The 25,522-nt window shown below is 51.3% G+C and overlaps 4 protein-coding genes across 5 annotated transcripts; all 4 read right to left on the reverse strand.

The window, feature by feature from the left end:
• Window positions 1-8,427: 8,427 nt before the first annotated feature.
• Window positions 8,428-9,700, reverse strand: LOC100902229 (androgen-dependent TFPI-regulating protein). 2 transcript variants are annotated; one of them, XM_018640789.1, is made up of 4 exons: window positions 9,655-9,700; window positions 9,346-9,537; window positions 8,945-9,160; window positions 8,428-8,816 (listed from the first exon to the last, which is right to left on the reverse strand). In XM_018640789.1, the coding sequence occupies exons 2-4, from the start codon at window positions 9,496-9,498 to the stop codon at window positions 8,502-8,504; spliced, it is 684 nt and encodes a 227-aa protein (XP_018496305.1). In that variant the 5' UTR covers window positions 9,499-9,537; window positions 9,655-9,700; the 3' UTR covers window positions 8,428-8,501. The 2 variants fall into 2 exon arrangements, with proteins under 2 accessions (XP_018496305.1, XP_003746686.1); XM_003746638.2 differs by having other exon boundaries at window positions 9,346-9,694.
• Window positions 9,701-10,657: 957 nt separating this feature from the next.
• LOC100898945 (probable ATP-dependent RNA helicase DDX31) lies at window positions 10,658-12,554 on the reverse strand. The gene has a single exon (XM_029112425.1). It carries the CDS (start codon window positions 12,299-12,301, stop codon window positions 10,712-10,714), a length of 1,590 nt encoding a protein of 529 aa, XP_028968258.1. The 5' UTR covers window positions 12,302-12,554; the 3' UTR covers window positions 10,658-10,711.
• A 1,070-nt stretch (window positions 12,555-13,624) lies between these two features.
• Window positions 13,625-20,806, reverse strand: LOC100899089 (canalicular multispecific organic anion transporter 1). The gene is made up of 18 exons (XM_003746700.1): window positions 20,667-20,806; window positions 20,255-20,386; window positions 19,526-19,717; window positions 19,238-19,412; window positions 18,873-19,127; window positions 18,661-18,726; window positions 18,428-18,565; window positions 17,390-17,621; window positions 17,092-17,282; window positions 16,295-16,999; window positions 15,626-16,171; window positions 15,296-15,495; window positions 15,072-15,198; window positions 14,722-14,909; window positions 14,468-14,638; window positions 14,171-14,355; window positions 13,837-14,047; window positions 13,625-13,736 (listed from the first exon to the last, which is right to left on the reverse strand). Exons 1-18 carry the CDS (start codon window positions 20,804-20,806, stop codon window positions 13,625-13,627), a joined length of 3,966 nt encoding a protein of 1,321 aa, XP_003746748.1.
• A 1,116-nt stretch (window positions 20,807-21,922) lies between these two features.
• LOC100902370 (metallo-beta-lactamase domain-containing protein 1) lies at window positions 21,923-23,283 on the reverse strand. Its single transcript, XM_003746639.2, has 4 exons — window positions 23,060-23,283; window positions 22,796-22,949; window positions 22,519-22,709; window positions 21,923-22,265 (listed from the first exon to the last, which is right to left on the reverse strand). Exons 1-4 carry the CDS (start codon window positions 23,252-23,254, stop codon window positions 22,116-22,118), a joined length of 690 nt encoding a protein of 229 aa, XP_003746687.1. The 5' UTR covers window positions 23,255-23,283; the 3' UTR covers window positions 21,923-22,115.
• Between the last annotated feature and the right edge of the window lie 2,239 nt (window positions 23,284-25,522).

Raw genomic sequence — 25,522 nt, forward strand, 5'->3', positions numbered from 1 at the left:
AGTCTTCGGTACCTGGAATTGCTCTCAGTCAGCTGCGGTCCTGGCTCCGCTTTCTGATCATGACAGCCCTGGGGTCGTGGATGCGAATATTTCATCCTGACCTGCCTTCCATCAAAGAGACTGCTCGGATTGCTGTGGATACTGAGATAAACAGTGAGAACAGAATGAGCTTACTGGGGGTGGTTGTTCTCAGCGAATACGCGATATATTAAGTATTCATCGTCCCAGGTTCTTTTCAATCTGACCAATTCGCTCTGGCAGTGGAAGTTGCCTGTTTCCTAGCACCAGAGGATTCTCGCGAGAAGAACCGCTGTGAGTCTCTCTCCATCATATGTTTCAAGTCCCTCCATACGAGAAACATTGGCGAGGCTATGGAACAATGATATCGTTACAAATATCTTCGTCGAACGCAAGTTTGCTCAGCCTCGAGCTTCGCTCTCACTCCGTTCAGCTTCTTTCAGTTCCTGGACCGAGATACTACTTCTCGGGTACGATGTCCAGCGCTTCAGAGCGTCAAGCTCTCCTTGAGACAGAAATCGAGCTTCTCGGTGAGTTTCCGCGCTCAATATTCAAGATCTTTCGGAAACTCCTGATTGATATTCGCGCTTCATTTATTCCGCGGATTGTAAGACACTCGGAGCACCTTTCATGCCCTCTCATTTCTATCTGACTCGAGCTGCTTCGTGACACTTTTGCATGCATTTTCAGAGTTCTCCGTTGAACCTGGCTACGGAATACAATTCTACTGGCATACAGTTGGAGGGAAGCAGTACGAATTAATGTTGAGAGGTAAGAGTTTTAGGTGGTCCGGGATTTCTCTTTTTCCTTCCATTCATCTGGTCGGTATTCTGTGTCGAGGCCAACGGTCCATAGAGGCCCTTCATATCACCATCCCGTAATCCGCATGGTGGATTGAGCTCACGGGATGATAGATGAACATTTGAAGTTCCGATTCTGTGCTCAGCCGCCTTTGAAGCCGGTATTGAGTCTGACTTGTTTCAGAGATATGCATTCACTTTGGAAAATTGACTTTATTGAGATTACTGAAAACCTTCCTCCATTCTACAGAGATCGAAAGGAGAAACCTCGGCATGCCCCCACCGAAGTGGACCAAGAGCTGTGCCGGAGTCGGAACAGAATGCCGAGAAGAAGTGGACCGTAGACTCCGATGCCTCGAGTGAAGATTCGATAACTGGAGCCAAGTGTCGCGGAAAACTGTGTATAGCAGTGCAGGGATACAGGAAGGAAGATCCCCAATGATCATGAGCTCGGCGCTATGAATGGAGGTACTCCAGGCTCTAGGAAATTCCCGCAGACGGGGCGAACTCTTCGTAAGCCCTAAGAGATGTATTTTGATAAATCATCAAAGGTATTTTAATAAACTCTCTGCACTACCGGTGTGAAGGCGGTGTCCATGTAACTGGGCAGGAAAGCGATGTCCCGCCAATATTGTGACAAAGCTCGAGGCAAAACCGCAACTACTAATTGTGGATCCTACACTTGAAAAGCGTCACCAGTCTGTCGGCGAGAACCCGAATCCTTGACTTGTAGCAAGCCCCTAATGTGGAACGACCCCGACTCCCATAATAATTATTGTCTCATGAAACTTAGTCTGTACTATAATAAAATCGTCGTCGTTCCAGACGTGACGTGTCTCATTCCTTCCATTCCTCCCGCCAGAGCTAGATCTCCCTGTTTTCAGGATTCTTCAAGTCAGCTCCACCGAAGACTCGATCATGGAGGGCTCCCTCAAATTAATTTCTCAGGATAGCTCATGGCTCCTAGACGGTGGATCGCATTGCGGTGAAACATGTTCCGCATCAAAATGAGCATCGAGAGTGTTCGAGCGTGGGATCGACGTGATGAAGAACTTCGAATTCCAGGAAATAATGACCAGCCTCAGTTCGCTGGACGTCGGCGTCGTGTTTCGTACGAACCCGTCGATCTTCGATCGGAATTCTATGGAGAGATATAGGAGTACTTATTTCTACTGCCAAGCTATTATCTACGCTTGAATTCGGAAGGCTGTTGAATTCAGTCGAAATTGGATAATAAAGGGTGCCTATTGATTCTTTCAGGAATATTGTCTGCAGTCTCTGCAGGAATTCTATAGAGAGATACAGGAGTATCTCTACGGCCCCACCCTTACCTTCAGATTCAGATCCCATAGATTCATCATGGAATATGGCCTGCAGAGTCAAGAGACAGGGGAGATTTCATGCCTCGCTTGAAGGAATCTTGACGGACTCCCTTGCGGGAGTTCCGCTATCCGCTCGGCCAGCTCCTTTCAATCGATATCAATCAAGCTGGGAAGTAACAGGACGGACAAATGAGATACAGTGACCGCTCGACTTCGTAACCCACCGCCTCAGTGAACATCCCGGTTTGGCGAACACGATTGAACAGAATTCGATATCCTCCTGCAGACACCGTTTATCGACCCTAGAGCAGCGGTTCTTGACTAACCCGTGTTCTGCGGAACCCTAAGGATCCGTGGAAAGTTTCCCGGGTTCCGTGCACATTTTCTCGCGGAACCCGGGAGTTCCGCTGAGCTTATTCCTGCCTCCTGCAGAATCTCTGAAGTAGCCGACTAAACGTGCGTACAAAGGCAGGGTAACTTAGATTCTATACATTTTTGGGAGGAAGCTATCCGCGGAACGGCAGAATCTGTATGCGGAGACCGTGACATGCGTTTGCAGCTGTCTGACAGAATTCCGGATTTGCAGAACTTTCGAAGCAGATTCAGTATCAGCCTTCCCATTGGAACACGGCAGCAGTCTCATGCCGCTCCTTCAGTCCTGCGCTCTCCAGCTCCATTTCGTGCTCCTCTTAACTCATGACATAATTTTCCTAAATAAAGCATTAAATTGCAATGATCTCAAAATATTTGCATTTCTGATGCTCCATCGAAAGCAGCATGCGAGGAACGTAAAGTCCGCTGTTCCTGCGTTTTCCTGGAACCTGAAGTATCTCTTCAATTTTTTTTTGCCTGAGGGTTCCGCGGGCCCGATGAGCCTCCGATGGGGTTGCGCGAGACGAGAAAGGTTAAGCACCCCTGCCGTAGAGAGTGTAGGCCGATATCGGTGAGCGGGAGCGGGCATCAGATGCGTATTCGACTATGAGCCCGACCGGGATTCCTTCCCGATTGAATTGGCACCCGTCCGCCGAGAATTGCCGCTAAAGCCCATTGGACTTCCGCAAGTATCCTCTTAGCTAACTTAGTTCCGCGGAAGGTTCTCTATAACATTTCTGCTCACCTTTCGGAGCAGCACTACTCTCCATGCTTCACTATGTTCACAATCATCCCGGGAACCGCGCCTCATTACTGCTGAGTGGAAGCCGCTTGGGGACCTCTGTCGGCGTTTTTTCGGAAGCTGCTCATGTCTGACTGTGAGAGAATCAGTCGAGGGATCGGCGAAATTCGGTTGAAAACCTAAACGATTCACACCACATTCTGATGAGACCGCAGCGCGAGAAGATATTCGGCACTCGAATCAGCACTCAAAGCTCGAAAGAACTCATTTATTCTCCATCCCTATCCGCTTCGGGAGCTTCCGAGCATTAATAATTTCAGCTTCCACAGGTCATCCTTGACATTCTTGAATTGTTTCCCTCGATCCCAATCATCATAGTAAGCGATTTTTCCGGTGTCAATGGCTCGCTCGAAAACGTAGGCACCGACGCCGCAGGTGATCACGAAAGTCGACCTTTTCTTGAACAGCAACAAATGGAGCGACATCCTGACTGAAATAGAACGACAATACTTCAGAATCTCAGAGCGACACGACGAAGACATGGAGCGAGTGTGAACTTCTTGAATAGGATCGACTCGACCCGTGAGGTTACTCATGCAAGCTATTCATTCGTTTGATACATAGAAACTACTCTGAGGGAGTGACGGAATGAAGCGAAACGCTCCGGAGGAATATGCCAGATGGAAGCCACAGGACACGATGGAACCTCCATTCCAGAGATGCTCTTCGAAGCACGTGTTCCCCGGGGTGTCCCGCGCGACTGCGGAGTCACCGAGGCCCGTCAAATCACCGGATTCATTATCGCGACCAGATTATACAGTGAGACGCTTGAGCGGAGCTCACCTTCGTGGGACTCTTCCCGATCGCAGGCAGTACAGAGCAAATGGATGTACCTGTTTTTCAGAGAACTACTGCACGGACACCAGCCGCTGCAAAGCACCGAGATTGACGACGCCAAGGAATCGGAGCTGTAACATAACGCTCATTGCATATCATCCGCGGATGATCCATCCGCCGGTGAGCCCTCCGAGGAGGGGCCTCCCGCGGAGGAGGATGATGTGGTTGATGGGGTATCAATATCAGGAGCGTCACGAACTCGTAACTCAAGCACAAAGCTGTGCCGTATTTGATTTATCGCATCGCTTCGACGATTATCCGCGACGATTGCTTGATCTGGGAAATGAATAATTTTAGTTAATTGTGAGACGTCTCGCCAGACGTCTGGGCAGTGCATCTTCCACGGGATGCGCTCGAAGCGTCATCTCAAGTCGCTAATTATGAAGAACCCTTACCGAGCCGCCGCAAGCTGCTCTCCATTACATAGCGCAGTCCGAGCGAACACGAGAAAGTTCCCGTACTAAATATCTCGCCGGCCGGGCGAGTCTCGAGATCCGGCTGGTAAGCCATTATTTGAATATCGATGGAAAAGTCATGCCGCACTTGGTGGTTCTCATCGCTGCGACGAAGGGAGGACTCCGCAGGGAAGACCATCCTTGATGTAGGCGGCTGCAGGATTCGAACCCACGACCTCCTGCTCGAATAGTGTCATAGCGAGATGCCCGTCTAGCACTGAGACGTACCAGGCGCGCTAATCGCTCGACTATCCGTCAGTGAGATCCGTCTCAATTCCGAGACGTTCTCCCTGGTTTCCTGGAGAAGACCTGACCGATGCACCGGACATGACCGTAGAACACCTCATGGCGCTGTCTTACAGTCGAGCGATTTTTCTCTACGCTCTGAGTGCTATCGAGGGTCAAGAGAGCTTCCTTCTGATTCGGAGACCTCAAAAATTACGTCATAGTAGCATGTACCTGATCAGAAGCAGGTCGTTTGACAGTAATGCACCAATCATCAACCTGCATTTTCATGCATATCAATCCTCATTTTTCCTGCATACTGCATGCATATTCCTTATTTTTTTCGTGCATGAAACAGATTGCCCTACTCATTATACAATTAGCCTATTTCGAAAGAGATCAGAGATTCAGAAGAAGTGTCGAGTGGCATTTAGGGACATTTTTCATGCTCGGAAGCGGTATCCGTGGCGATAGCGAGACAGTCGCAGCAGCGGCGAAGCCAGGGATAGGGCGAGCCAAGGCACTCGACCTGGGGGCGCAGGTTGCCAGGAGCGCTATTTTCCACTTCGGCTCTCCGATAAACCGGCGATTTCCCTAGGAAATTCCGATACGAAATATCGTTTCAAGAGCGAGACTTGGTCCTTGGTGATGTCTCAAGACGGCCTAGTCACCCCTGAGAGAAGCTCTCCGTCCAGGGACTCCCACTTCCGCTTTGAAAAATTTCATCGAGGCATTGTGGTGCATCCTCGGCAACGCAAGCTTCAGACGCAGCGATGGATTGCTTAAGATCGATGCCTCGTACGACATCAGAGTGCTTAGGTGCTTATCAGTGCTTAGAGTGCTTAATAGTGTTTCTCAGGCCGGAGGGATCTCAAGAATTGACTCCCCCACGACTGTCGAGAGGCATGCTCCTGAAAACACTTGGAAGCACTCATCGATCGATCGTTCAGTGCCATATCGGTCGTGACCGTCTAGCTTTCTCAGAAATCGTTTCACATACGCAAGACTCCGAGCGATCGTCTTGGAGACGGACTCGTTTCTGGGTTCGGAGTCCGAGTTTGACATGCCACCGTCGCCGTTCGTCATGACGCGTCGATTTTCCCCGACAAAGCGTACAGTGTATTCCAGCGAGCGGAAACAATAGGTCGAGCGACGTGAACTTTCGGCGCGCGATTAGCCCTGGGAACATATCAACAAAGGCGGAGAATTCGAACGCTTGGTAGGGGTCAACGGAATCTCCGTTCGAAAATGCCCCCCGGACCTTCAAGCGAGAACGCTCCCGCTGCCGAAGCAGGTAATCGATTTTCTCAGACCTCTCATATAGCCAAGACTCCCCCCCTCCCCCCAATTTCCTCGGGAATATTGTTCAAGGAGCCTCATTCCCGAATTGGATATCATGTGTCTATAGCCAACCGATTCCGCGATTTCTCGACAGGTCCAATGGTCGTCGAGGAAGCGATCCGCGCCGTCATGAGAGGTTTGTCACATGGGAACTCTGGTCTATATTCTCACTGAAATCCCCTGGTTCCGTCGAAGGACCTCATCGAACACTCATCAATATTCCCTATGCAGCGCTCGGGTCGAGGAACGGGGTTCTAGTCCAAGAATATCTGAGAATACTCAAGATGTCGCTCATGGATCCGGAGCAACTTCGACGAGTTCTGGATAGTGATCTACGGAGTCTTCTGCAATGGTGCCTAACCAGTCAACTGGAGGACGTCCCCCCGGAAGCGGTCGCCGTGCTAACCGAGAGTCTCGAAGCCATGAGTCATCGGGGCAAGCTCGGCAAGAATCTCGATCTGATCAAGATCCTTCTCAAGCTAATCAAACTAGACGTGGTCCTCGCGACGGTGGAACCGAATCGACTCGTTCCCGCATTCCAAGCTCTAGCCCGCTGGTGTCGACAGGGGAAAACACACGTGGAAACCTTTCTCGAAGTTTTCCCGATCGAATTTCTGGACGAGATCTATACTATAGACTTCCCCGAAGAAATTTTGACGTCCTTCATCGCACTCGTCGCCAGTATCGTTCGTGAGGGTCATGCCCCTTCTGATTCGCTGCCGCTCGTGCTGAATATCTTCGCCAGGACTCTGAGGCATCCCTTTTTCGGCAAGTCGTGCGTCGTTGCGGAACCCGTATGTCAAGCCTTGTTGGATGTGCGGAGAAAACTGCGAGACGACAACATTGTTCAAGAAGTGCTGGACGTTCGACTCGTCCTCGGTCTCGCCAGACACGTCTCATCCGCGCCAAACTGTGTGTTCCCCGAAACCAGTACGACACAGTGTCTGAGCTCGATGACGGAACTTTTCGTAGACTTCCTCGCTTCTTCGGAGGAGCACTGTCAACGTTGCGTCGATCAGGGAGTTCTCCCGGTGATCGAAACCAGCCTCGGTGTGCCTCACTCGGAAACACGTCGCATCGCGTGCATGGCACTGACCAACATTTTCGCCTACACGACCTATGGCGTGGAATACGCTCTGCATAGCAGCATCTGCAACCGTTTATTCCTCTTGCGAGAGACTCCAGATCCCCAGGTCCGAAAAGAGGTGCTCAGAGCTACTTCAAATCTTTTCGCCAAAGCGAGTTCCGCACAGATACTGTCAATGGTTCGAATGGGTTACGTGAAGCAACTTGCGGAAGTTTTGCGTTCGCCACTAGCCGATGTCATGTGTAACGGCCTCGTGTCCCTGCTCGCGGTTATTGGCGCAACTCGCTTCAGCGATCCTACGAAATTGCCCGCGCTCCATGAGCTGCTCATGAAAGGCGACGTTGGAAGGTACACCGAAGTCTTGCGCCATCACAAGATTAAAGAAATACGTTTGGCTGCGACTGCTGTGCAGAACTTCATTTCGGGACACCCGAAAGAGGAACCGCAGGAGAGCGGGTCTGGCCCTGGATGCTCAGAGAATCTCATCGATCCCGAGGTAGCGTCGATTATTAGCATGCCGTGGTGAACCAGGCGCGTATCCGTTCAAACAACCGGATATACCATGTAGAGTCTCAATTTTAGAAGATCGCTTCGTGCCTGGACTCGAGCGAATCGCGGATCGCAGCATCCGGACGCTCATCGATATGGGTTGATAAAGGAGATTGAATTTTATATCGTCTGGCGTTTCATGATCCGTCCGTGGACAAAGGTCCGTGCTCCGACGAGTGCTCGATCCTTGATCACGATTGCCTCCTCAATCAATGTGCGAATTCAAACAAATGTTCCAACTCCCGTGGAGATTAATTATTCGGATTAGAAAATCTCCTACATTGGATTAGAAAATCTCCCTTGTGCGGCCTAAAGTGGGTCTTGTAGCGTCGCCGGCAGGGCTCGCTCCGCTCTGATTGAAAGTTACCCGCCACAGCATGAAGTTCCATCACGAAACCCGAGCTTGCTGGTCACTGTGAGTCTAGGCGATGCCGTTTCTCTGACCGATGGGCGGGAACAGTCACGAGCAGTCCCCGACGAAGTACTCGACCAGGAGGAGGAGGAGTCACAACAGGTAATGTGGTCCATGATCTCTAGCGTCATTTCTCAATCAGGGATGGCGGTCCGGAGGGGCGGCTCATTTACGTACCTAGTTCGCATGTGCGCCTGATCTCCCGACTCGTATTTTTATTTCGGAAGCCAACATAACGATTTGCCCGCATTATTTGAGCATCCGAGGCGGAGCTCGGATGCCTAAATAATTTTCCTGAATTGCGTGTCCGAATCCTTTCGCAGTCGCCGGTTCCGGCACCGTAGGAGAGCATTGCAGGCCATGTGGAGCAACATGAGAAAAGAAAGGCTCACAGCAAAGTATGCCGTCAGCGCTGGGGCGCTCAGACGCCTCAGCAAGGGGTAAACCCAAACTCCCTTTAAGATTCCGAGGTACAGGACCCAGACCTGATAAACGGCGAGCCAGGCCAGGGCTCCGACGAGTCCTCCGAACTTCGACGGCACCTTGGGTTTGTGCAGAAAAGCTTCGCCTATAGCGGTCACCGTGATCAGAGTGTGCTGCAATAAAGGACAAGGCGTTCAGCTAGGCGGGAGTCGGAGATTGATGAGAAAATACCGCACGAGCTTTCGATATTTCGCTCGATAGTAGCAATGATGTTCCTCGTGGAAAGCTGTAGCAAACTCACCGAGCAGTGGTTGAGCCAATCGGGGTATAGATGCCCCAATCTCTTGGGGAAGATTAGCTCTCGATCGTACGCGTAGAGCGCCCAAAATGTGGTCGTGACGAAAATACACGAAGGGAGGGACACCGAGCAGAAGATGTAGTCACGGAGTCCTCTCAAGCATTTCAGTGGCACGAGAGTGGCTGCGAGACAGAGCCCGAAGTAGAAAACGCACAGGCACTGAAAACCGAAAGATGAGAGGAGAAAGAGTCGGGACCGGGGGTCGCCGAGATTTTCAGACTTCGGGGTCTAGTCCGGAAGAAAGTGCTCATGTTGCCGTGACATGCCTTCGGTATAGAGCCCCCCGCACCGGAGGAGCTTGTGAGTCGTGAGGGGCTTATGAACGAGCTGCTCTCGAAACTTACGAGGTTCCAATGCGTGAGGTACTTTGCTTTCCCCGCGTACGCAAGATCCGGCTCGTCCTTTGGAGTCTCGACATGGTACATCGTATAGTAAGCGCTGTAGGCATAGACGGTGAACGCCCCTAGATATAGCAGGAAAGAAATCGCACGCGGCATCTTCAATGAGAGAGCCTCCAATCACGGACAGTAGTTTGACTGAAGAGAGCATTCACAATGAGTCAGATTCATGACTGACCAAGGAAATCCCGGCGGCGAGCTTGCAGAATATCACCCGCATCATACTACTACTGCTTGCGTCCCGTCGTCGCTCACCAGAGATCACTACGAGCCGTCACGTTTGAGCCTCTGGAGTCACACTGACACTTGTCGAGTCGAAAAGAGTTTTTCTAATGCGGGGAGCCGAGAGCAACAGAATTCCCAGGTGGATCTAGTGAATAAAGTCAAGCTCGGATAAGAGGGCTCTAATTTTCTCTAAGCGGAATTTCTCAAATCGTATGATTCTCCTATTGGATTCAAACAGTGTACATGCGGGGAATTCTCCAACAAAACAAGAATCCGATCTCGGATTCAAGGTGAGAGTCAGATGCGTCAATGTCGGATATCTCGAACCTATTCGATAAGTTCAGTCATTCCGAACATCCTTCCGGCTTAGCGGAGCTAGGAACGTGCTGACGCTAGTAATGATGAAGGAGTGGATGACGGCGCACTCCGAGTTTATAAATGGCTTTTTGTCGATTGACCCGCAATTCAGCAGCTGTTAGCCGTGAAAATGACAAACATGAGGCCGTATTTTTCGGGGATCGAAATTGGAGAAGCCCCAAATGCCATTCCTCTCGCTTTTTGCTCCAAACTCCTCGCTGGCCCAAAACTGGCCTCCCTGAGAAACATGCAGCCGACGTTGCGATCGATATCTAATCGCCAGGATTGCGATATGAGAGGATATTCCCCTTCCGAAGAGAGGACCATGTTTGCGCGAACGTCGATCCGGATGAAAAGCGGACATTAGAGGCGGATATTTCATTCCCTGATGTTTTCCGGCTCTATGAAATTAATTCGAGTTCTCCTTTTATTTTCCCGATGAGCAACGCTCGGGCTGGCGGATGAAAGCGGACAAAGAGAAAGGAGTATGGACCGGGTATGTTGGACTTTACTGGTCAGTGATCTCTCATGATCCAGGCGACTTCATTGATCGGTCGTTGTTCCGACGATCACCGAATTTCGATTCTTTTTCCGAAAGCCGCGCTGACTAGCGGCTCCGATGATCGATTGACTCTCGAGCTTCTCGAAGAGTCCGATTTTGGGTATTTCGCATTTTTTTATTGTACAATCTCCTCTCCGTCAATTATACATGCAACAAACAATAGAGAAGTCATCGCTTGGCTTCTCGTCTCTGTTTTTTACTCGGTGCCATCCCACTGTCCCATTCGGAAACTTCTTTCCTCTTCGCTGCCGCGGTGAAAGGTCTGGCTGCTCTTGAGTTATTGTAGCGATTTTTGTTTTCATTGCGGATATGCCTGGGAGCTTTTTCGCCCAGGATTCGCGGAGGATCGTTGAGACAGAACATTTTCGCCACGTGGCCCAGATGCAACTCTTTGAAAGGCGCGACCTCTCGTAGCTCCAATGGATAACTCGCTGCTGACCGGATATATGTCGAGAAGGCGTTCCGCGCGCTCTCGAGCAGTTCCGGTTCTTTTTTCACCTCAGCTTCAAAAGTCAGCTGTAGAGCCGTGCAGTAATCCTCGGCGGACCTGAGGCCAAACGAAGGGTTCTTCCTCGCGATATAATCCTTGAGCGTTTTGATGTAATTTATGACACCTCGCATTTGCATTTGTTCCGGACGAAGCTTGGCTTTCGCGAGCAAGTTCAGGTACTTTGCCTGGCAGGGCATCAGAAGCAAAACCGCGCGGCCTTCAGTGCCGATACGAGCGGTCCGTCCAACTCGATGCACGTAGTCCTGCACACCAAGCGGCAGAGAGAACTGAACAATGAGATCGACTCTTGGCAGGTCCAGACCGCGGCTGGCTACGTCGGTCGTGAACAGCACTCCGGATTCCCTTCCCCGGAACTGGGTGAAAACCTCCGTGCGGTCGTGTTGAGACATGGTCCCGTGAAGTCGATAGAAATTAACTTTGTACCCAGAATCTAGCAGTGCCTCTGCCATAATTCCAGAGAAGAGATTAAGGTAGAAATCCACGACGCCTTGAGTTGGGAGGAAAACCACGATTTTGTCTTTTTGGATAGCTCCCCGGACGATGAGGCTGGAGAGGGCGACCAGATACAATTTAGTGGGACACACCATGAAAGTCTGTTCTAAACTCTCAGGCAGCACGAAGTCGTCGAGAGCTCCTTGACAATCCTGCGTCGCATCGACGACGACCGGCTCGTTGAGCGAGAGTCCGGCGAGTTTCTCCACACCAGGGGTCAGGGTAGCGGACAATAAGATGGCATTAGACGCTTTTCCCGCGCGTTCTTTCCTCCAGGACTCGATAATTCTGGATATGCTCTGCTCGAATCCCATCTCAAGCATCCTGTCCGCTTCATCGATTACTAACCAGTCCGCGGTGCCGAAACTGAAGGACGATGTGTGATCCAGGTGGTCGATCAATCTTCCGGGAGTTCCGACCATGACAACGATCCCCTTACGGAGTCGAGCTTTTTCGGATTTTTTCTTCTCCCCGCCCATCAGGACTCCGGGCACGATGTACTGGCACGCTTTCGAGAGCAGCTCAAGACACTGATATGTTTGGAGCGCTAGTTCTCGCGTTGGCGTGATGATGACGACTCTCGTTCCATCCTCTCTTTTGATTTTGGGGGTTTCGTTCATCAGCAGGTGGAGGATTGGGAGGGCGTAGGCGAGCGTTTTGCCTGATCCCGTAGGCGATTTTATAAGGACATCTTTCCGCTTGAGGATGTGTCCAACGCTCATTTTCTGAATCACCGTCGCTTTGTTGATCTTCATTCGATCTCGCAGACATGCCACGAGATGGGGATGGATCTCGAGTTCGCTGAAACCATCCTCGGTGAAGAGTTGGATCTCCGCGCGAACTCCGATCTCATCGGATGTAGGCGCCGGGGGCAGCTCAACGTCGACGTGGAACTTATCAACCTTGGGTGTGGGCTTCTCGAACTTCTTATTTATTGCGGATATTCCTCGCTCGTAGAGAACTTCGCTCAGACTCTTCTTCTGAACGGCTGATCTCTTGGTCGATTTCTTCGACGGTTCCACTGGCGCGAGCTTCTCACTCTCTTTCTCAGGAGAGAATATCCGATCGGATTGATCCGACTCGGAATCGGCACCTATGGCGTGGTGTTTGTCCTGGCCGTTTTCGCACTCATCGCGGAGGAGAGCGTCGATGTCAATCGGTTTTGCATCGTCGGAGCAAATGTTCAGCACGAGTCCACCGTCCTCCATCTTTCTGGAAATGGAACCGACCCAAAAGAATTAAGCTTCTTTCGGGGAGCTGCATGAACATTCAGGCAAGGATGACTTTCCAAGAGCTGCTTGAACTGCTGTCCAGATATTGAATGACAATTCAACAAGTCCCAATAGGAAAGTCAACCTTCAACATGAGAGACTGACCTAAGGAAGTCTGATCCATTGCACTGGAATTTCTCACCTCTAGCTCTGGAGGCCGGGGAGCAGTCCTGAGAACGGAATCCGATGCTTGATCTAAGGATATTGGTTCATTTGTGGTTTTGAGCTGAAGTTTCACGATTCGAACACAGAGAAGCACGTTGTTCTATTTTGATCTAGATGCCCCTGCTCGTGCACCTGGACGCAGTTCTGCATGTAGTCGGCCGTGGCGCGGATAGAACCGCTCTTCATCCTGGGAGTCCCAAGATGATGATTCTCGTGAATCTGTCTGTAGGGAGGCGGCGTTCTGATGAATGAGGTGTATGAATCTTCTCTTAGCGAGTTTCTCGTGGGAGTCTCTCGGAAGCAGACCAGAGGGACGTTGTCCTACGCACAGGCATTTCATGATTGAAGGTATCTCCCTCGGCCCTGTGAAATCCCAGTCGGCTCTCTTCGTTGAGGTCGAGGCCCTCGGCTTCCGCGAGGTTGATTTTTATATAGTCAGGCTTTCGCCCTAAAATGAGGGGACTGCAACATGGAACAGCATTCTCTCCAGACGCGAGACGCGAATTCTGGCGTCAAGCAGTGGTCTCTGATCGTTCCCCCAAGTCGGCTCCGGACTTTATTAAAATATATCTTTGGAACCCCCCTCAAAGCGCCCCCGTTGCTAGTATCCTTCCATCTTGTCTGTCTCGATCAGGATCACACTCAGACGATGCCCGCGTCCTTCGCCATAGAATAGAAGACGGAGTTCCTAGAGCCGAGCAACTCCTTCGGTGAGCCTTGCTCCACGATCTCACCACCCGAGAGAACAACGATCCTGCAATACAATCGTCACGGTAGCAGGTACTTGCCGGTCGCGCCTCCTTTAGGGATCCTCTCCTAGAAAAATAATTTCCCTGGAATTCCATCAGACTCACTTATCGTAATTGAGAACTGTTTCAAGTCGGTGAGCAACGGTGATCACAGTGGAGAACTGGAAATCTCTCCGGATAGTTTCTTGAACCAGTTTGTCGGTTTCGTGGTCTACTGCGGCAGTGGCCTCGTCGAGAACGATTATCTTCGAACTTCGGAGAAGAGCTCTCGCCAGCGACACGAGCTGACGTTCGCCGACGGAAATGTTCTCTCCACCTAGAGAACGCAGCTTTAGAGCTAGAGCTCTTCGACCCAGCCGGAATCGAACGACTAAATAACCCCGCGCTCAGAATCAATCGGTAGGAGTTGCAACTCGGATATCTGTATGATCTCTCTCACCATCAGCGATAGTCATCTTGAGACTGAACTGCGATTTCTTGAGGTGAGCTCTCTCGATCGCGGACCAGATCTCCTCATCGGAATAAATTCCGTGAGGGTCGAGGTTTTCCCTCAAGGTTCCGCGGAAGAGGACGGGGTCTTGAGGAATGATGGTGAGTCGTTTCCGAAGATCGTGCAATCCTATGCTGTAAGATGACGGTATCGAAATATTTCTTAGCTCCCCGGAATTCCGGCCCCGCAACGGAGAATTCGCTCCGAGGAGGGATCGTTCGAATTATCGCGGAGGGTTCCACGCACCCGGAAACATCAAGACCATCGACGAAGATGGTCCCGCTCGTAGCTTCAATTGCTCGGAACAGGGCCAAGGTTAACGAGGTTTTTCCCGCTCCTGTCCGCCCGACGACACCGACTTTCTCTCCCGCTTCGATCTCGACGTTGATCCGGCTCAGTACCGGATTTTCACCCGGTCTGGAGTAATGGAAAACAAGCCTGATAATGAGAATTCCGCGAGCGACGAGGATGACATCATGCCCAAGAAAATCCATACGCACCCGTACGATGTCGAATAGTCTCGGAATCTCACGGAGCCGCTCAACGGCCAAAGGGGATCGACGGTGTTCTCAATGATCCAAGGTTTCTCGCTGGGGATCTTCGAGTACTGATCGAGTCTCTCTGCCGAAACGAGCGTATTCTCGACCCACGACGACAGACGGAAAACCCAATTCAGTCTGTCAATGGCCTGCAAGTCGGAGCGCGGAACTTCAGAAGCGTTGCTTGAAATTCGTCGCAGAATCGATCAACGAGCGGCCCACCGAGGGTTCTCTTCTCCGCTGTCGATCCCCGTTGCGAGGTTCACGGGTCTCCATTTGATTATCCTCTAATACTCTAATCAGAAACTGACCATCAGGCTCAAACTCAGGAGGAGTCCTGCGAGACCTTCATTGAATTGCTCGCGATGAAAAATGATGATCAGACTCAACGAGAAAACGATGAGGCTGCTGAGAAGCTGAGTTCGAAGAGCGATCCATCTATCGATGAAACGTTTCGTTAGTCCACTCTCTTGTGGCTTGATTTGACCCTCAGTTGGAGAAGGTGCGTTCTGGAGGAATTGAGGAAGGTACGTACGCGCCAGAGGCCCTCGTATGCAGAATGAAGTTTTGGCTTGTGTCCAAACGATCCAGGAACTTTTTCGTGACCTTCTGCTCTGCATGGAAGGCTCTGATGCTCGCCGAACCTGAGACTGTCTCAGAGAAATGGCTGAGAACTGGCGATCGTGTCACCGATGCCAGCCGTTGGAGTTGCCTCGCGTTCCGCTGATAGATTGTCTGGTGGGGGGGGAAGGGTGGAATTCTCTCATATCTCCCAAAATCGTTGGTCTCCCAGAGTGGCCGAGAATTCCTGAGCATCAGTCGTCAGTAAACAATTTGACTCGTCTCGGGAGAGTCCCGCACTCACCAAGAGGAGCACGAAGAGGCACGCGCACGGAACAATGACCGAGAGCAGAAGAGGGACTTCGTAGGCGATAACCACCAGCACGCTGAAAATGGACAGGACACAGCACAGCCACCCGTCTAAATTCAGGAAGAACTCCTGATCTAGAGCGTCCACGTCTTTGCTCATTCGATTGATGTTCCGGCCCGACGGAGTCTTGTCGAAAAACTGCAGCGGAGCTCTCATTATGGCGTCGAGAACCGATTGATGTAGACTCGTCGATGTTTTCAGAATCCCGATCGCCAGACACAAGCAACCGACAACTAGTCCTGTCATCTGGATGCTCCCGATGAAAACGAACATGTTTATTCTGTCTATCGGTGTCACGGATTCAGCCGAGAAATCCGCCGAAACTTTGACGAAGTCTTGTCCGATTCTCTCGATCAGAGAGGAGTTCTCTCTGAGGTCGTCTTGGGTAGCGTGCATGGTGTCGTTAAGCGCCGTCATTAGATCGTCGTCTTGATGTTTCGCGTCGGTGCTCCAGGTCTTCAACCAGAACATGCTCCAGACCTTGAAACGAAAGCATCAAAATCACCTAACGAAGCTGCTCTAAAGGGTGACTCCTCGATCGATCTTCATCATTTCGTCAAGAAAAGGGGAAAATGAAAAATCCGAAGCTTCCTCGTGACTGACCATTCCGATTTCGTGGAGGCCGTATCCGAGGAGACAGATCCCCGCATAGAAGAGACCGAATTTTTTCACCATCATCAGATAGACGCGCCAGCTCACTGCACCGACCGACATCTCTTCTTCATTCTGTGGAACTTTCGATCCATGGGAGTTCAGAATGATCTTTTGTTCCTCCTCGGGTTCATCCGCAGTCCTCGTGTCATTTTCTCCTTCCGACTCTCCGAGTATCGTTTTCATCGAAACATCCTCCTTGATGAGGTCGTTATACGTTCCGACGAAGTCGATCTTCCCCTCCTTCAGCAGTACGATCCTGTCGCAAAGAGGGAGGACCGCTTGCGAATGGGTCACTAGAATACGGGTGGTGTCCTTCAGCAAGCCCTGGGGGCCGATGACGTCATTGAAGAGGTCTTGGAGCACGTGGGAGTCGACAGAGCTGAGAGGATCATCCAGTAGATACAGTTGAGCTTTCTGGAAGACTGCGCGCGCCAAGCTGACGCGTTGTTTCTGTCCACCCGACAGATTGATCCCCTTCTCGCCTATCTCGGTGTCGTCGTTGTGCTCGAGCATTTGGAAATCCGGGAGCAGGCAGCATCTGTCGACTACTTCCCGGTACCAACTTTCGTCGGGGTCCGATGTGAAGACGATGTTGTTCCGTATGGAATCGTTGAGAATCCAAGCTCGTTGCGGCACGTACGCCATCGTAGAAGCCTGAGGAGAACGGGGAGGATATATATCGCAGTTGAGAGAATCTGTCTTATTTCCGATTGGTCGAAGGACACGCGAAATTTCGCGGCTCTCACTTTGTCTTTGTGGACATGTCCCGTAATCTTCTTCATGCTTCCGAGGATGGCTTCCATGAGCGAGGATTTCCCTGAACCGACAGGACCGATGATGGCTATCAATTCTCCTTTTCGAACCTTGAGGTCGAGCTTGTCTAAAACAATCGACGATTCCCAAGCGAAAGATGCTTTCTCAAAGACGACGACTTCCCCTGGAGGAAGGAAAGAACTTCCATTAGAGCGACGGAAGATTGCTGCTCCGGCAGCATCTCTTCGCAGCGGCGCATTACTTTCGAAATACGAAAAGTGAATGCCCTACCTTCTCCGACCGCATGAGTCACGTCATCGAGGTCGAGCTCGTCCGCTTGCAGGAAGTTCTGGATCCGTCGGAGCGAAACCTTGCATCTGGTGAATGTGGCGATCATCGTCGGGACGAATGTCAAAGTGAAACTCATCGAATTGAATAATGTCATTGACACGAAAACTCGTTTCGGAGTCAGAACGTTCTCGTCATCGAGTAAGACGAAGCAACCGAAGGACGCCAACGAGATCTGCGGACACAGACATGACGTATTATTGGGCTTTCAATAATTAATATTATCAATGTTTGTTCCTCCATTCTAAATTTAGGCGGAGCGGAAGTTCATCTGTTGGATTCTCCTTTCGTGCAATGTCATGGCAGTATTCAACCCGGTGCTCGAAGAAAAACAGCTCACAATCAGTGGAAAGCTGCTCGGAGTGTCTCAATTTTTTGCTCGGAATGACCCCGCTTTTTCTGTTGCTGGTCACAGACCATCGACCCGTAAGGAAATATAAATAAACGCGTTGTCGAGCCAACGATACACAGACGACAATGAGGACAGAACAAATGTCGAGAATACTGGCGTTTCTCGTGCTGTTGAGCGCTCTCTCGACCGTCTGTTTCGCGAGTAACGGACAGCACTCGACGTACGACCACGGCTATGATCCGCACTCCGGCCATCACTACGGACACCATGCGCGATACCATGGCCATTACCATCCTTCTCACAGCGGACACTACACCAAATATCATCACCATCATCATCCCCACGGAAAATACGGCTACGAAGCTCACTATTGATGCCGAGAGTCGACGAACCGGCAACAGAGTCGGGCGGACGAGCAAGCAGTTCTTCATTCGAGATAGGTCTGGGAAAAGATAATCTCCCCAATTCCCCGAATATCTCTCTTAATATGAGTCTCTGGGATAAAATGGTGTGAGTCCGGGGGGAATTCCGCTCCCCGAGTCCGTCGAACAGCGGACCGATAAGCTGTGCCTATGGGGGAAAATAAAACCAGACGATAGAAAGCTCTCCGGCTCCGATGCTATGCTTACCAACAGGGGGACGCTCGACCAGATGAGTGAAAGAGCAGCTTGGTAGAGAAGGAACTTCTTGATGTAACCAACCTCTTGCTGCCGCACATCTTCGACTTTCTTAGCGAATGCTTTCTCCCATGCGTAGAGTTTAATGAACTGGAAACGAATACGATGTTGGAACAATCTACGGACTTCGGGGCGATGAAAGTCCAGTGTCGAGTCCAGGCATAGTATGGCTTGAATGAACCTACCCTTATGCCGCTGAGGATTTCCGTCAGGATGGATATCCTGCGCCCTTTCTCTTTCATTTGTTTGTTCTGGAAGGCAAGATAATATATGAATAGTCCCTGTGAGGACTATACATTCCAATATGTACAAGTACTTTATTGCCAAATGTTCATATTCTTGTAGTTTTTTCGTCAGCTCCCGACCGACGATACAATAGGGGGCTCAGCCCGCGTACCTGAACATTGGAGTTCTTGTGACCGATTATCGCTGACAGAGGCATTTGGGCGAGCATGACTGCAACTCCGGCCAAGCTCGATACTCCCAGCTGCATCCAGAGCAGCGCCAATGTTCCCGCGAGTCTGACCATCCACGCCCACAGAAGATGCCATTCCCCGACGAAACGGAACACGTTCTCCACGTCAAGAGACATCATATTCATGAGTTCGCCGACGGGATAGGCCCGTTGAGAATCCATTGAGATCAATAGCGACTGTGAACGATGGATACCCCCCACTCAAGATCTTCAATTAGAATCTTCCCGAAACGAAATCGAGGCAGCATTCTGCATGAACATTTTTCGGTATGTCAATGCGGTCCAACCTTTTGGTATACAGCGGACATGAGCGCTGCCCGCGCCTGCAGACCACCCATACAATTCGAGAACAAGAGGTGTTCAAGAGCAACCCACGTAGAGAGACTCGCGATGAATAAGGCCAGGCAGTACCCAAATCCGATTTCGAAAGGTCGTGCGGATGAGACTTCGTCGATCAGAGCCCTGGAATAATTACGATTGAGATCCTTAAAGGGTCCTAAGTTCTGATTGTTGTGATTGATAGTAATGATTCCCCCAAGAATCCCTTAGCGTTGAACTTCAACTCTTGAACTTACCCGAGCATGAGCGGAGTCATCAATTTCCCCATGATGATGAAAAACTCATAACAGAAGCCTCGTAAGATGACAGGCCAGAATGATCTAAACAGCGCAGCCCATATCGTGTTTTTCGACGTAGTCGTAGTGGTCGGCGCATAGGGAGTTTTCGGGAATAGATCCTCGGTCGGCACAGCCTCGAAACCCCGCTTCCTGAAATATAAAATTTCCTCAGGCTCTAGGGAATGATCAGTTGTTCCTTCTCCGCCAGCGACGCTCGCGGCGGGGCAATCTGGAGGATGCCGTCCTGGGAGGAACCCCGCTCATTCATTTACGAGCGAGATGGGCAGGAGGCTGAGAATTCCTCTCTGGCAGAGACTCTCGAACTCTCGTTCGAGGGAAAACCCTGCGCCCTTTTTTCCCAATCTATCCCAGAGAAAATCTGCTTCCATCACCGGAGAAGTTCCGATTGTGGGCGAAAATGACACAAGGGACTCATGAATTAGAGCGGAAGAACAGAGTTTTATCAGAGGGAAAAATTACGTGGAGCGATCCAGGCTCGCAGATTCCATGCGGATCAACGAGCTGACTCCATAGAGCGTGGCTCCGAAACGGTGCCAGGGAAACGAAAATTTATCCGACTCGGAGCTCAATGCGGAGGAGAGAGTCCTCCGCTCCAAGCGCTCCGACATCCGATTCCAAAGCAATCAACCGCAGCGGACACAGAGCCTTCGATTGGAAACTACTAACCGCGCTCGGATCTTCTGCTCTTTCAGCCATTTCCTCTCAAATGTCTCCAGACAATGATGGGATTTGAGGCCGTCCTCGAGGGGGAACAGGTCTACTTGCGATATTTGCGTTCGGAAACCCTTGAAGATGACCCTGAGGAGGAGGAGGAGAGAATGTGCTGGCGTTAGAAGTTCGTTCGCATGCGAGATAAATAATGTGTGGATAATTTTCGTAGCAACAACTCTTCCCGCATTGTTCGTGGAGCTTATATTACACTCGATGACTCTAATCTAAAACCCGATCAGCTGCTCCGAGAAACACATGTCGGGTTTAATTCCGGTCAGTCCGCCTCCGCAGGCTCCAGGAAGCTCCGACAGAGAAACACCGACCAGCCTCCGAAACTCTCGCGAGCGATATCCCTCGAGTGAGTTACCTGCTGAATTGGCCGAGCGTGAAGCGATGCCACCATCTCAATTCGCTGCCCACAGATGTCGCGTGATTTCTGGCTCCGGAGCTGATTGGCAGAAAATTCACTTGCGCTCCTGACGCACCATTAGTGAAGTTGGCGTTCATGTTGAGACAGTAGGAAAAGCGACGTCAACAGGTTGGCACTCGATGAGCCGACACTCCGTCGCGTCGTCGTCGCCTCAGAGCTCGCGGAAGCCAGTCTCAGATTACATCGCATCCCAAGCTCCGATACTCCTTAGAGTACGAGATTCACGCTCGATTGTCACTGAATAATCGGATGCTGAAACGAAAATCTCTGAAGGAGAAACTGTTGTCGGAGCGTTGGCCACAGACGGCGCCGGCAGGGAGAGGGCGACACGCGGCGAAGAAGGGCAGAATTCTCGAAGGCCCGACCATTGAGCGGTTGCTAGGTGCGCGGAGAGAGGGTCAACTTGACACAAGCCGAAGTGCTCTTGGATTTCTTTCGTTAGAGCGGGAAGCAGCACGATGTTGATTCCAACTCTTGAGCGTTTTCTCTGACGGTAGTCGATCACTTCCGTTGTCAATCTTTTATTCCGGGTGTACGATTTCAACCGCGCATACGATAACATGAAACGACTCATGACGCATAACTCGTATTCACGTCGTCCCTTGGCTTCACCACGCTCGGATTATCTGCTCGATATTCCGCAGCATCGAAGGAATTCCAGAGTCCCCCGCATCCACGGCAGGCTTCTCTAGCCTCTCGGCTCCGAAAAATTGCTGGCACCGTTATACATATGTATCTCATGGTGGCAATACCCAATTCCGTGAATCCTCCTTCAAAAGGTGCCGAGGGGAGCCCATACGGTCACGTACAGGTCACCCGACTGTGTTCTCAGACTAGTTCCAGGGCGCGGATTTTATCATCCCCAGCGTTGGACCCTATGCGTCTGCATTGATGGGTTCTTGCAGGTCAACGATGAATAATGATTGGTTGCCGAAGGAGCGCTCCCCTGTCAGATTCGACCGCGCGGTTGGAGCTGGCACAGAGATCGTGCAAGCTTCTGCCCTTTGGATCAGTTCTGCTATGCTATCTGGCACGGGCAGGCATATTTTCGGAAAGATCGCATGCTCCCTTCTCCTGTTCACTCCGTGACATGCGATACAGCTAGGCTCACGCTCGCGACCACTATCTGACGAACAGAGCCATCCACTCTTCACTTGAGGTATTTCATGGGATTGATGACAAAGAATATTTTCAAAATCTATCCGTCCGGTGAGGGGACTCGATTTGAGATCATTTATTTGGCTCAAGAATCCATCAAGCTCCCCTGCCCGCAAGCTCCGTAATGGTGACCAAATGGGTGAGAACGCTCATGCGAGAACTCCGGAGATTCGGAACGTCACGGTTCTCCTTCACGGTAGCGTGTCTCTTGGAGATATCGCAGAGGAGTCATTCTTTTTCCGATTCGTCGCTTTCGCCTACATTCCGGTAATGTCTTCGGAGCTCCATCATGTGCGCATGATTTTTCTCGCGTATATCCTCAGTGACTTTGAACATCGGACCGTGTCCTGGAACTACGTAATCTGCGATCCTCAATACCTGCGAATTACGGAGAATGATATCAGCTCCACACACCATCTAATGGAGAAAGCAGACTTGGCTCATCCGTGTCCAGGTACATTGTATATCAAGGGCGAGAGTATGTGGGGGCGGGCAGAAGTTCCCGTGCTCGTTGCACCCAGATATTCGGTTCCGATCTTGCTCTTGGCCGTCTGAGGGACATCTGCACCGGTATCTCCAAGGACCGCGAGGATGGTCATCCGCCACCGGAGAGATGACTTCGAAGACGCACCTTAACCCTATTCTCAGCTTGTTTCAATGGTTTCTCCGAACCGCCGAGCTCCTCCCAAATGGTCGGATCGGCGGAATCTTCTCTCTTTTCGAAGAGATCGCCGGTGATCGCGATAGTTCCGGATTCCGTGTTTGAAACGATGACGGATACACACGACGCCGTATGTCCGGGCGTCGGCACGATCTCGATGCCTGAAAGGTGAAATGAAGGACGGGATATCGATTTTGTTTAAGGGAACAGACGGGAGGTTCGAGGATATTCAACCAGTGATTCTCACCTTCGGCTACTCGGAGGCTACTGCCGTCCAGTAAAACGTCATAATAGTTGTCCTTGTAGTTCATCGAAGTTCCAACGACGTGTTTAGCATTTAGGAATAGGTTCAGATTCCCTATGTGGTCTGAATGCCCGTGTGTCGCCACAGCATGAGTTATCTGGAAGACGTTGACCGGTGAGTGCACCGAAACGCGTGACAGTTTGCTTTGGGCGCGCAGATCTCTCATGTGCGAAAACCGTCAATGGATGGAGTTGGGCCAGAACAAACCTCGTCAGGTGAGATCCCTCGGCTGTCGAGCGCCTCTTTGATTCTGTCTCCATCCCAAGCTGTCATTGTATCCACGATCATCTTCACGGTTTCGCCCACAACCAAGGTACAGGTGCAGTTCGAGGACATGAACTGATTGCCGGCTTCGAGTCTCGAGAAGCCGTCGAAGAGGACTTCAACTTTCACCGGTGCCATCTCGGAGCTCTCTTTATTTTGGTTCCGTTTTCCTGCGTGCGGCGCCGAAGAATAATTGGAACAGTGCACTCTGACCCATTCAGACCGCCGGTGTTCAAAATCAGCTGCTCCACTCGAACATTCGCTCACCGGCGCGAGCAACGCCGGTGTCGACATCATTGGGGAGAGAGAAATGAGATCGAATGGAAGAATGTCTCGGCTCACTCCGACGGAAGCGCTGTCGAATCTCCCGAGAGCAGAGCTTCTCTATTGGGTATTATCTCGGAGGGTCGACATGGCGCAGCTCAAGATTTTTGTGTGACGAGAAGCAACACGACTCCGCGAAAATGCGCCTAACGTGAGAATGGTCGAAATGGAGCAAGACTAACTTGGCTGTGGCGGGAGAGTCGCTTCACTCAACCTGTCCGATTTTTCTACAGAATCAGAATTCCTTGTCCCTGGCTGGACCCGACGTCTCATCTCTCCGACCTTCTCAGGCCTGTTCTGCTCATGCGCTGTCGAGTGAACAGAGAGCGTCCCAAAATAGTCTTATCGATCTCGAGCAGGTCGGCGGTCATTCGAATCATCTCCTTCCCGTCTGGGAAATCATCATCCGGGCTGGGGATTCGGAGAGAGCGGTCACCCAGAACAACGGAGACGTCGCTGACACCATCTGGCGCCTACGCCCTTTAGGATACGGAGGGATGCGTCGGAGTATCCCTCGTTCGAAATAAGGGAATTCTATCATGCCTGCTCCAAGGCTGACGTCGATAAAAACGTGCCGACGGGATCAGGTGGCCGTGTCCCGAACTCACGCTCGACCTCAGCGCCGCAACTTCCAGTGAGCATATAGGATGAGCATCGCTGGTCAAGTGGGGCCTCGCTCGTCAGATCAGCGCATCGCGAGGAGCTCGTCCTCATTCCAGATTCGTTGATCTACGTTCGTGTCGGTAGTAGTCGCCTCGGAGCCCGGCTACCGGCATCTTGTCTGAGCGTTATCATCCTACGTGATGACAAAATATGAATCCAGATGGATAAGCACGAACTCTCGAGTGCCTGGGAACTGAAGCAGAGAAATTGGACAGATGAAGGAGCGGCCCGATCGCGCTCAAAGTTTGAGCAAAGATCATCATCAGCATCAAATCGCGGCGCGGGAATCCCGGGACCCCCGGAAATCGCTCCGACCCGGAGTACCTGGCGATGAGGCATAAGCCGGAACTCGAGGCTGAGGGCCCTGGTCATCCCTGGTCCACGGGCTGTGTTCCTCACGACGGATCACCGCTCTGCTGTTCCCCCGGGGAGAGATGATGCTTACAGCCCCGAATCACCGCTATCGCGTACTAATCTCCGCCGAATAATGCTGCCTGTGACATTGATTTTTCCCAGTCGGCAGAGGTGGCTCCAGAAAGAAAGCTTTCGTGATTGCTGTCAGGAGTGGTTTCTTTTCGACTCCTCGATTGCCATTATCTTCATCGAGCTTGATATATTGACTACTCTATTGAATGCTCCGTGGGGGCTCCTTTTCCGTTCATTGTTCTGAACTTTGGATTGAGCGGGAGAGGGGTACTCGAGCGATAGCTGATGATCAGACTCCTTCCGTCTGAGGCTCATAGTCGCTAAGCACCGAACATGAGATCGGGAGGGTCAGGCCAGCTGGCGGAGATGCAGCGTTTTCTCAGGGATTTCGGGGAGAAGAAGGCTGCAGAGTCGATTGTCGGATGTTACATAATGAGAACTGCGGCAGAACGGGCCAACGGGGAAAAGAGTCTAAGGAAATGGTCTCGACTGAGGGAAAAAGGTCGTGAGCGACCGGTAGGTAGGAGCGGGTGCATGGAATGGGACTGAGCTCGTCGCAACCACCGGCGGAAGGCTCTTGTCATCTATATGAATGGACCATGACATCGATCGATCTCCCGGCTCACCGCAGCCGCGAAGCAGGGACCAGAAGATACAAAATTGAGGGGCTTTGTCCAACATCGGCGCGGGCCGGTCTCTACGAGGGCTACGACGAGTAGCAATGAGGAGAGTACAGAATTCCGAGAAGACGGAACTGGAGAATCCACATTTGGAACTCGTTCACGTACGAGAGTCGCCGGCCTAGGTTTCCAACTCCCGACGGCCTCGCCCTCAGACAGCGCCATTATTCTTCGTTTGCGCAGCATTATCCGACAACTGCATCTTCCCCCTGTGATCATCCCTCATGATGACAAATGAATAATTTCCGGTGGGAGACAATCATCGCACACGCTTGTTCTGTGTTTCTGAGAAGACGCCTTCCAGAGACGAAGG

The sequence above is a fragment of the Galendromus occidentalis genome, unplaced genomic scaffold, assembly GCF_000255335.2.
Source record: "Galendromus occidentalis unplaced genomic scaffold, Mocc_1.1 scf7180000077500, whole genome shotgun sequence".
In the NCBI taxonomy this organism is placed as follows: domain Eukaryota; kingdom Metazoa; phylum Arthropoda; class Arachnida; order Mesostigmata; family Phytoseiidae; genus Galendromus; species Galendromus occidentalis.